The sequence below is a fragment of the Nicotiana tabacum genome, chromosome 22, assembly GCF_000715075.1.
Source record: "Nicotiana tabacum cultivar K326 chromosome 22, ASM71507v2, whole genome shotgun sequence".
Classification (NCBI taxonomy): Eukaryota; Viridiplantae; Streptophyta; class Magnoliopsida; order Solanales; family Solanaceae; genus Nicotiana; species Nicotiana tabacum.
Window position 1 is genome coordinate 223,917,217 of NC_134101.1, and position 12,259 is coordinate 223,929,475.

Genomic DNA, 12,259 nt, shown 5'->3' on the forward strand with positions numbered 1-12,259 from the left:
GGCTGTGTAGTTGCATAAGGGTGTCTTGAGTAGTAATTGGTTCTAGAGGCGGTTGAGAAACGTGAATATTGATAGAGTCCAAAAGGAGAATCTCTTTATATGATGAGTTGGGGTGGTGAGGTATTTTGGCTAGTGTAGTCGTGGAAGAATTATTTCCTTCATCAGCATGTTGAGATTCCTTACATGGTGTTGATGTAGGTGGATTAATACCTTTATTTTTGTGAAGGATATCCGGAGGTTTAGGAGGGATTTGAGAAGATTGATGAGCGGAGGGTGGGGAATTGTCTATTGTTGCTATGGAATATTGAAGAAGAGAGTAGTGAGAAGGTAGACCTTCTCTCTCAGTGATCTCACTTAATGAATCCTCAAAATTCACTATTATCATTTTTAGCCATTCAAAAAAAAAAAAACTAATGACAATCGGTGGCTATAAATTATAATATACATTTTATAGCTCAAAACTAATTTTAGCGGTTAGCCACTGAAATTGACAAACCCAAGTATCACAGAAACACAATGGGAGATGGCTTCTAAGATAGCTTTTAATTTATTCAAAGGGAATCATTCATTATTTTATTCTTTTTAGGCTTCTATGCTATTTAGATATTAATATTTTATACATACTTGTGAAGAATATAAAATTAAAACTTTTGTGATAAATGTTACTTTTTGTCTTTTCCTATATGAGTTCATTATGTGCCCATACTGTAAGTGAGATAAATAATTAAAATTTTAGTATTATTTTTGGAGTGTTTCTCTTTTTAAGATTTTTATTATTTATATCATGCATAGTCTTCACTATAAAAAATACATACAAAATAAAATGTCACTATACAAAAAATATAATTAATAGACTGTCACTATACAATTTATATATAATGGACTATCAGTATACAAAATATACTATCACCGTATAAAAATATACAAAATAGACTGCCACAGTATAATTTATATACAATAGACTGTCACTATATAAAATATATACAAAATAGACTGTCATTATACAAAAATATACTAAATAGACTGTCACTATACAAAATAGACCGTCACTATACAAAAAGTATATTAAATAGACTGTCACTATACAATTTATATATAATAGACTGTCACTATACAAAATAGTCTGTCACTATACAAAATTATACAAATAGGACGGTCATTATATGATTTATATACAATAGACTGTCACTATACAAAAAATATACTAAATAGACTGCCACTATACAAAAATATAGAAAATAAACCGTTACTATACAAAAATTAAAGGCAGAAATTATTATTTTCATCAACTTTCAACATAAAAGCTTTCCGGAAACTCGTCCGAACTGCGCACGCAAATCAAAAAGGAATAAAATGAGGTTTTAAAGACCTCGGAACCCAGAATCAAGTTCTAAACTATAAAATAACCTTTTGGGTCATTACACAAATGCGATATAACCTTTTGGTTAACATAAATATAACCAAAGACCGGTAAAAAGGGAGAATAAGCACATTTACTGTGTATTCTTCTAATCCTTTTTTTTTTTTGTAACAAAAATTACTAAGAACAAAGTTTACCTTTTTCCCAAAAATAAATTTCATATTTGGCTCCACATGTTTGTAATGTGTTCAATGAGACAAGATGAAGTTCATCGTATGATTGAATTTTTTCGATCATCTCCTGGTAAGCCGGTTAATGTAACAAAAAGGTTTGCTCTATTCACAAGCTCTATGACATGTAGATCAGCCTTTGGACAAGAATACAAGGAGCAAGATGAATTTGCACGATTAGTCAAAAAAGTGTCAAACTTAATGGAAGGGTTTGATGTGGCTGATATATTCCCTTCATTGAAGTTTCTTCATGTGCTTACTGGAATGAAGGCTAAAGTGATGGATGCACACAATGAACTAGATGAGATTCTTGATAATATCATCACTGAGCACAAGAAGGTTACAAAGACCAATTGTGAATCAGGAAGTGAAGGTATAATTGATGTACTGCTAAGACTTATGAAGGAAGGAGGTCTTCAATTTCCAATCACTAACGACAACATCAAAGCTATTATCTTTGTAAGTACTATATACTACATATTTCTACCTTCATTGTTAGTATTCCTTCTGTTCTACTTTATGTGATACTTATTTTTATTCTTTTACATAAAGAATGACGTATTCCTATATAAGAAATAATTTAACTTTAAACTTCTTATTTTACCTTTAATAACATGCTATCATAGCCACAGGTATTTCATGACATATTTATTACCACAAGTGAAATTGATGAAGTAATATGATTTATCTTCAACATTAACGTTCTCAAATTGCATAATTAATTTTTGTACTTAAAGAGTCACTTTAGTTAGCTTTCAAATAGGACAACTATCTTACTTTCATCATAAAATTTACACATTTGAAAATTACAACAAATGTTATTTCAATCACCACAACTTGGCACTAGGATAACGAAACAAGTAGCAAAATAACATGATAAAAATTATTTTGGGTTTTGGCATAGAAAATTTAAAAGTTCCTTTCGGTGTAGAATAAAGGTAGTAGCACAAACGTAGTACAGATATGTTATTTGAATATTTCAGTAGAAATTTGTCAAGAAGTTTGTAAGAGAAATGAATATGGTAATTTGCTCGAAAATGAAGGACATGTTTGCTGCGGGAACAGAAACTTCAGCAACAACAATTAATTGGGCCATGGTCGAAATGATGAAGAATCCAAGTGTATTTGCCAAAACTCAAGCAGAGGTAAGAAAAATCTTGAGAGGGAAAGAAACTTTTGGTGAAATTGATGTCGAGGAGTTCAAATACCTAAAGATGGTCATTAAAGAAACTTTCAGACTCCACCCTCCGCTACCTCTTTTGCTTCCAAGAGAGTGTAGAGAAGAAACAGACTTAAATGGCTACACTATTCCATTGAAAACAAAAGTCGTGGTTAATGTTTGGGCAATGGGAAGAGATCCAAAATATTGGGATGATGTAGAAATCTTTAAACCTGAGAGATTTGAAAATAACTCTATGGATTATACTGGTAATAATTTTGAATATCTTCCATTCGGTAGCGGAAGGAGAATTTGCCCTGGAATATCATTTGGTTTAGCAAATGTTTATTTTCCACTAGCTCAATTGTTGTATCATTTTGACTGGAAACTCCCAACTGAAATCAATCCAAGTGAACTAGACTGACTGAGGCGGCTGGAGCAGCTTGTGCTAGAAAGAATGACCTACACTTAATCGCTACTCCTTATAAACATTGTCAAGAGTGATCTCATGGCGTCAAACCTTTTCTTAAAAGAAGAATCTTGCAATTGAATTTCGTTGTCAACCACTGTACTTTCTTCCTTTGCTGCTTTGGTTCTAGTATTTGCGTCGTCTTGCATATAGAAATATGTCATTATAGTTTTCGACACAAGCTGTCTAATAAGATTTTCTGTTGTTTTTATATTTTTGAATGTAGTGAGGACAGGGGCGGATCTACATATAAAAATAGGGTGCTCGGGCACCCATTAACCTCGACCCCGAACACGTATAATTATATAGAGAATTTAAAAAAAGGAATATAACACAATAGCAAGCACCCAGATAACAAAAGGCTTGGTGGGTGCTTTGGTTTATGATGGGTGATGAAGGGCTCTAAAAGTCTACGGGCTCTAATATCAAGCACTAACTTTCTTTTGCTCCATTAATTATTTGGTCATCTATTTTGCTCTTTCGGTTTTCACTGGCGACTTTTGTTTCGCAAATACTACTACTTTTATTCTTTTGGTTCTAACTTTGTTTAACCTTTGTTTTTTTTTTTACTTTATCTAATTCTCCATAGCAAAGAAAGAAAAGAATATGTGCTTTTAAAAACCAAGGATTCCTCCAGAACCGTAAATTGTGTTACTCTGATGGTAAGCAACCTCCACTTCCAACCAAGAGGTTGTGAGTTCGAGTCTCCCCAAGAGCAAGGTGGGAAGTTCTTGGAGGGAAGAATGCCGAGAGTCTATTGGAAAAAGACGCATACCTTACCCCTACCCTGAAGGAATAGAGAGGTTGTTTCCGAAAGGCTGCGTTGTTGTTGTTGTATCACATTTTTACGGCGTCGTTCATATTGGTACTAGAGTTTTCTCATTAATTTTTTTATCTCCATATTTAAATAGTTGTATACTTATACGATATATTAGTAGTAATTTTACGTCAAAAAAAGTTAAACACCCACGAACCCAAAATCCTGGATCCGCCAACGAGTGAGGTGCGGTCCATGAGGACACAATATACATACTTACATCCCTCTAGTATAAAGAAGAGTAATATGATGGCATCATCATATTCTGTTTTGTGAATTGTTGATCTTGAGCTATGTGAGTTTTGATGAATAACAAACGAAATGTTCTTGTCAGTTACTTATCGACATAAACCCAACTGAGTTTAAAATATGAGTTAATTAATGAGATTTTTACACAAATAGCTAACTCGATTCATTATTTAATTTTCATAACCGCTATACATAGATTATACACGGTCCTGGATATATTATATATAAATTGTTTTTATACCATATATAATTAACAAGGTATGGAAGAATCAAATTGGTATATTATTCCATATAGGGATACATATATATATACATGTACATCAGGTGCTAACTAAGGAAAGAAATAAAAGAGATTCCTACAAATCTGCTATTTATATATGGGTTATGTATATTACTAAGAAACAGTCTATGTTCATTGTGTAAAGTGTCTAGGTTCATTCTGTAACACTCCCCCTCAAGCTGGAGCATATATATTGATCATGCCCAGCTTGTTACAAAGGTAATCAACCCGAGTGCCATTCAATGCTTTAATAAACAAATCAGCTAGCTGCTCTCCTGTCTTCACGTAGCCAGTAGAAATCAAGTTCTCTTGAATCTTCTCATGAATAAAATGACAGTCAACTTCAATATGTTTGGTTTTTTCATGATACACTAGATTTGAGGCAATATGGAGTGCAACTTGATTATCACACCAGAGTTTTGATGGAGTAGGATGCTTCAACCCAATTTCATTTAAAAGGTGATGTATCCACATTATCTCACATGTTGATTGTGACATAGCTCTATACTCGGATTCTGCACTGGACCTAGGTACAACATTTTGTTTCTTACTTCTTCATGATACCAAGTTTTCACCAACAAATACACAGCAGCCAGTAGTAGATCTTCTATCAATCTTGGATCTAGCCCAATCTGCATTTGCAAAACAATCAATGCGAGAATAACCGTGATTGCTGTATAATATGCCAAGTCCAGGAGCTCCTTTTAAGTAACATAGGATCTGCTCCAAAGCCTCCCAATGTTTAACTGTGGGCGCAGACATGAACTGGCTAACCATACTCACTGCAAAAGCAATATCTGGACGAGTAACAGTGATATAGTTTAATCTCTCAACTAACCTCATGTATCTATCTGGATCATTAAATAGATCGTCATCATCTTTCATAAGATGCAAATTAGGAACCATTGGAGTACTGTAAGGCTTGGCAGCCAGCTACCGGTTTCTGCTAGTAAGTCAAGAATATACTTTCTCTGAGATAGAAAAATTCCCTTCTTGCTTCTAGTTATTTCTACTCCCAAGAAGTATTTCAGTTGTCCCAAGTCTTTTGTATGAAACTTAGTATGTAAGAAAAACTTGAGAAAAGAGATTCTTACATAATCACTCCCTGTGATAACAATTTCATCCACATATACAACAAGGAGAATAGATCCAGCTGTTGATTGCTTGTAGAAGGCAGAATGATCACATTTGCTCTTTTTCAGCCCAAATTCTAGAACTATTTCACTAAATTTACCAAACCAAGCCCAGGGACTATGCTTCAAGCCATATAAGGATTTCTTCAAATGGCAGACTTTTCCATACTCCCCTTGAGCAACAAAACCAGGTGGTTGCTCCATATATACCTCTTCATGGAGATCACCATGAAGAAAAGCATTCTTAATATCCAATTGATGCAAAGGCCAATTCTCAGAAGCAGCTAGAGAAATGAACAAGCGGACAGAAGTAAGTTTGGCAACCGGAGAGAAGGTGTCTGAATAATCCACCCCATAAGTCTGAGCATATCCCTTAGCCACAAGTCTGGCCTTAAGTCTCGCCAGAGAGCCATCAGGATTAACTTTAACCGTGAACACCCACTTGCATCCACTGCTTTCTTTCCACCGGGTAAATCCACTAAATCCCAAGTGTGGTTTTTCTTTAAGGCATGTATTTTCTCAAGCATTGCTTCAGACCATCCAGGATGATTCAAAGCCTCCTTCACCATTTTGGGTATAGAAATAGAGTCTAGAGACACAACCAAAGATATAGATGCAGGAGACAAGTGGTCGTAGGAAACAAAATTAGTAATAGAATAAGTGGATTTACAAGTACGTATACCTTTGCAAAGAGCAATTGGAAGGTTAAGGTCTTCTGGAGGATCAGATGGAGGCAAATTTGATGATGAAGGAACTAGTGCAGAACATGTATCATTCGTCTGTTGCCTCCGCGAGTAAACTTGAGCAATTTGTAGTCTTGCTAACACAGTTGGAGCATGTGATGAAGGTAGAATAATGGATTGGTGCTCAATAGAACTAGGAGATGGAGGAACATCATCTCGTTTTTCAATCAAAGTACGAGTAACCTGATATACTAGCCACTCATCTTCCTCCCCCTGACTTGTAGAAATGGGAGGTCCATAGAAGAATGTTGTAGTATCTGAAAATACCACATCAGTTCACACCAAATACTTGCCAAGTTCAGTAGAATAACACTGATACCCCTTCTGAAGGCGAGAATAGCCAAGGAAAATACACTTCAATGCCTTGGGATCCAACTTGATAATAGTTGGTCGAACATCTCGAACATAACATGTGCTTCCAAATACCTTAGGTTCCACTGGAAATAATGACTTGCTTGGAAAAAGGACATTGTAAGGCACATTACCACCAAGCACAGTAGACGGCATGCGATTAATCAGAAAACAAGCCGTAGAGACCACATCAGCCCAGAACTATTTAGGAACCTTCATTTGGAACAAAAGAGCCCGAGCTGTCTCAAGTAGATGCCTATTCTTCCTTTCAGCAACTCTATTTTGAGAGGGTGTATCAACACATGAAGACTGATGTAGTATACCATATTGTCTCATATATGACCGAAATAACTATGACATGTATTCTTTAGCATTATCACTCCTTAGAATACGTACTGAAGCATTCAATTGAGTTTTGTCTTCAGCACAGAAGGCAGAAAAATGAGCAAACACTTCAGAGTGGCTCTTCATAAAGTAAATCCAAGTCATTCGAGAAAAATCATCTACAAAGTTGAAAAAATACTTATGCCTAGTTTTGGAAACAACGGGACATGGTCATCAAACATCAGAATGAACTAACTCAAAAGCTGACTCAAATCGTTTATTAACCCTTGGACTTAACGAGATGCGATGATGTTTTGCAAATCGACATGACTCACAATCCAATGAAGAAATATTCTGAAACTGAGGACAAAGCTTCTTCAACAAAGGCAGAGAGGGGTGTCCCAATCGACAATGTGCTTCAAATGGAGACACAACACTAGAGCATGCAATAGATCGTGGCTCCCATTCATCAAGGATGTAGAGATCACCAGATAAATATCCTTTACTAATAACCTGTTTTGTTGTAATATCTAGAAACAAACAATGATCGGGAAAGAATTCAACACAACAATTAAGGTCTTTAGTAATTTTACTAACATAAATTAAATCAAGTTAAAGACCAAGTTTGGTAGACTTAATACAAATGACAGGGTAATAGAGAAAGTTGATTTAACAACCCCAGATCCAACACTGCTACATGTCGATCCATCAGCTACAGTAATTGGAGAGGGTGCTTTATATGAGCGAAAGCTAGAAAAAAATATTTGGATTACCTGTCATGTGATTTGTGGCACCTGAATCGATCACCCATTTATTGGAAGAGGTGATAAGACATGTTTTATCTGACCTAGCAAAGGCAGTAGCTAAAGAAGATTCCTTAACTGATTTATGATTTTGAAGGAACTTAAGAAACTCATCCGAAACCAAGATTGCTGGACTAGGAGTTATTGCATTATCATTCTTTACCATCATGTTTTCCTTTGAATAACAAACCGATTAAATTAACAAAGGTCCCCAAAGCTAAAAGATACCAAAACACCTCTCTGGTAAACACGAAGTCAATAATCTATTTAACAGAACTTCACTCCAATAATCCTTTCAACCAAATCAAAGAACCAAACAAATCTGTCCCCAAATCAAATAAAATCATAGACCAACAAAGTTTCTGATAAGGGAATTCCCAACAGATAATATCAAGTCTCAAATTGTAACAAAGCATCTTACAAGGAAGACCCAACAAATACCAATTCACAAAACAAGCAATCAGATGCAAAAATATTGTTCCACGACTACTTCAGTATCCCAAAAACAAACCAAATAGTAGAAGAACTCAAACCTGACCAAAATTGATGTAATATAACCTTGTCCGAGTCTGTTCTTTACAAAAATAAGGTTCTGTTATCAGAGGATAACCAAAAATCGATCGAAAATAATCAAGCTGATCTCGGAGAACAAAGCTGGACAGAGAATGGACCACACACGCACCTCACGTGTCTACCGGGAAGTTTTGGTCAACTTCGGCGAGACAAACTCAACTTCGGCGAATCCATAGATGTGGCTTCGATACCATGTAATCAACAAGGTATGGAAGAATCAAATTGGTATATTATTTCATGTAGTGATACATATATATACATGTACATCAGGTGCTAACTAAGGAAAGAAATAAAAGAGATTCATATAAATCTGCTATCTATATATAGGTTATGTATACTACTAAAAAACAATTTATGTTCATTGTGTAAAGTGTCTGGGTTCGTTCTGTAACACTATATATCCACCGGCTATCTTTAATATGAGAGAAGTCATTTTTTGAGGAACATTGTTACTAGTGATCAAATTAACCTTGAAGCTGAAGTAAAAATTTAGTGAAAGTCGAGTTAGTCAGAGAACTAGAAAAGAACGAAAAGCTTCAAGTTAGTTTGAACAACATTAATCTACAAGACAAAGGATCCACTATCATTTGCTGGGAAATCTGGAAATAATGGTCCTCTTGTGGGCATGGCAACAAGAAAAAATACAATAACAACACTAGCTCCTACTCCCCAATAAAGCTGGAATCAAGTCATGTGGCAAACACCTCCTACGGGCAAAATCAAAGTCAACACTGACAGTAGCTTTATCAAAGGAACTGATAGTGCTGGTATAGGGGGCATTGTGAGGGACAACAACGGCGACATAATCATGGCCTCCTCTTTGGTTAAACAGTAATAGCAACAACATGACATAAGCTCTGGCTGCTGAGTTTGGAGTGAAATATATAGTACCGCCAGCATGAGTACACTAATTTTGTTCTTGAATTCAACTCCCTGATTTGTGCAAATATGCTGACCAACAGAACGACCAACAATATGAAGATCAAACAGATTGCACACAACATCATCAACATCATAAATGAGGCAAGCACTGGGGGTGCATCACTGTTTCAGAGAAGGTAATCAGGTGGCTGATTGCGTGACTAAACTTGCTTCTACTTCTAATCGGGCGTTGAAATTCAGAGTTTCCAACATCTCCCTAGAACTATTAAAAGTGTTTTCTTCCCAGATAAATGGAAGTTTTTCGCCATAAGGACAAAGTATGACAAATCTAATTTCTTCATCAGTTAGATGTATATTTGTGTTTTTTGGAAGGACCTTAGCATTTTTGTCTATTAAGTCCTACCTTCCATTTATATTGGTGATGGTATCATCCTGTTGTATTGATTTTGAGGTACGGTATAGCCCCCTCATGCACTTTTTTCTGAATACATCATAATTTAGACCTTGCATCTGGTAGCATTATTTTTTTTTTTTTTTAAACATCTACAGGACAAACGTGAATAATCTTAGGTTACTTGCAAGAATGCTAACATCACTTTATTAATAAAATGACCCTAGCTAATTTCAGTAGTTAATGCGCTATTAGCAAAATTTGAGGAGAAAACTGTGTCATCCATAGCCAAATAGAAGGATATTCTGCTAGGCGACGTATCCCTATCGAATATTAGCTAGGTCAATTATTACTGGCTGAAATCCTATTAAAATCTACTTTAACAATGTTGACTTCATTGAACATTAGCTTGTAATATTCCTGCTAAAAGTAATTAGCTAGGAATATTTCAATAGGAAGTATTCTGCCTTTTTTTTTCATTTGGATTCATAAGTTTTCCTTGCTAAATTTAGCTAGGTATACTTCCTAGCTTACACAAAGACTACCATCACAATTTGAAATAGAATTGATATATATTGAAACCAACATTCAACAATTGAATCAATTCAAATCCCACCAAATTATATAAATGTATCTTGCACAACAATTTCAAATATTACCCTTAGTTCTTAAAGATGAAGTACATTATTTACAAGTAAAATAAAGCATGTCTAAACTTTAAAGAGTAATAACGTCTTCCTCCTTTTTCTTCCTCTTTTCTCATCTAGTATAGTTTTTTCTGCTTCTTCATCTTTATCTGTTGTCATGTTCCTTTCCATGTCTTTCTTCTCTATTACAACACCATCTTTATTTCTAGGTCTAAAAAAAATCAATATCAGTTAGGCTGTCAGCCTGTCAAAGATGCCTGAATATATTCAAGCACCCTATCTCTTCTTTCAACCAAAAGATTGTGAAATGAAGAAAACTCCTCGTAAAATGTGAAACTCTCATACCTTCAACAATAGACACAACAGCTTGAGCACTTCCAGAAAATAAGGTATCCTTGGGGTTCAATTCAAACAAGGTATACGAATTGTTTGCTTCAACTAATTCATAAGAAACTTTTGTTAGAACTGTATATGATCATGCATGCATATTTCTTTTAGAGTCACATTCTAGCTTTAGTGGGAGGATTATTTTACATGAGTATTGTTGTAGTATACCGATATTTTAATGTTTTCTTTGGAACCTACATTGACTTATGTCAATATAGGCATAGGTTTTACAGACGAGCAGGCTACGAGTTAGGACCACCTCCCACTGTAGCAGACTTTGGTGAGCTCCATTTCAGATCATGGAGTTTATTGCTTTGATTCCATCCCTTTTATTTTGTGTTATTATTTCTAGTTAAAAATTTGCACGTGAGTTATGTCCCAAACAAATTGCCCTAATTTTTTAGAGGCTTCATAGACTTTTAGACTCAGAGTTTAAAGCTAGATACTATTATATTTTTGTATCAGATGTTTATTTGACTTGTTTAGCCGAAAGTTAACAAATTGAAAGTTGGAAATTTCCTAGGTTTGAGAGTAGGTCGACTTTACGGTTATCGGGTTTGGATTTTGATTTTGGTACTTAGAATAAGTTCATTTTTCTATTGGAAACTTGTCGGCAAAATTTGGTGCAATTTAGAGTTAGCTAGATAGGATTCGGACACGTAGTTGTGATTATAGAGGTTCTTGAGTTTTCTTTTGAATTTCATGTGTTTTGATGTTCGATTCGTGGTTCTAGATGTTATTTTCATATTTTGATCATGCAAGCTAGTTTATATGATGACATTATACTTGTGTACATATTTGGTTTGGAGCCCGAGGAGCTCGGGTGAGTTTCGAAGGCGTTTCGGATGAGTTTGGGATAGTTGAACACTACTGGTGTGCTTCAGTTCTGGTGCTGAGCTGCAGGTATTGCTTTGCGATGACCTGTTCGCAATTTTGAACTTCACTTTTGCGAAGTTGAGCTTGCAATTACGAAGGGGGATTGGGCAGGGCAGTCTTCGCATTTACGAAAAAAAATCCTCAATTGCAGACATCCCAGACTTCGCTTTTACGATGGCTTGGAAGAAAATATAATCTATTTCCCTTCAATTACCTACTACTTCTCATGTGTTTTTAACATCAAATCTTGTATTTCCATGGTAGAAATTAGGGATTTGGGTAGAAATTGGAAATTTTATAAAATTGGGATTTAGACCTCAAACTGAGGGTGGATTTCAAAATAAATTACATAACCGGGCTCGGAGGTAAATGGATAATCGAATTTTGGTCAGAATCTCGAATTTGATCAAGCAAGCCCGCGGTTGACGTTTTCAAATTCATCAAAGATTGAACCCTTTTCCTTCGTGAGTAGTTTCTAAAGCTTATTTTGAAATGTTTGATCGATAATTGGTAAGATTAGGTTGGTTCTTAGCTGCCATCAAAAACGAATAGCATCAGTGGCAACATAAGTTGACACAAAAGGTG

General features: G+C 35.2%; 1 protein-coding gene across 1 annotated transcript; it reads left to right on the forward strand.

Annotated features, from left to right (window-relative positions):
- The first annotated feature begins 1,596 nt into the window (after positions 1-1,596).
- On the forward strand, positions 1,597-3,429 carry LOC142176687 (premnaspirodiene oxygenase-like). The gene is made up of 2 exons (XM_075244832.1): positions 1,597-2,049; positions 2,634-3,429. The coding sequence occupies exons 1-2, from the start codon at positions 1,603-1,605 to the stop codon at positions 3,171-3,173; spliced, it is 987 nt and encodes a 328-aa protein (XP_075100933.1). The 5' UTR covers positions 1,597-1,602; the 3' UTR covers positions 3,174-3,429.
- Positions 3,430-12,259: the final 8,830 nt, after the last annotated feature.

What these genes read in the sequence shown, in the direction of transcription:
- LOC142176687 (XM_075244832.1), top strand. Translation starts at nt 1,603, where the DNA reads ATGTGTTCAATGAGACAAGATGAAGTTCATCGTATGATTGAATTTTTT. An exon ending in ACATCAAAGCTATTATCTTT is followed by an intron (nt 2,050 to 2,633) that starts GTAAGTACTATA and finishes TCGAAAATGAAG; the next exon opens with GACATGTTTGCTGCGGGAAC.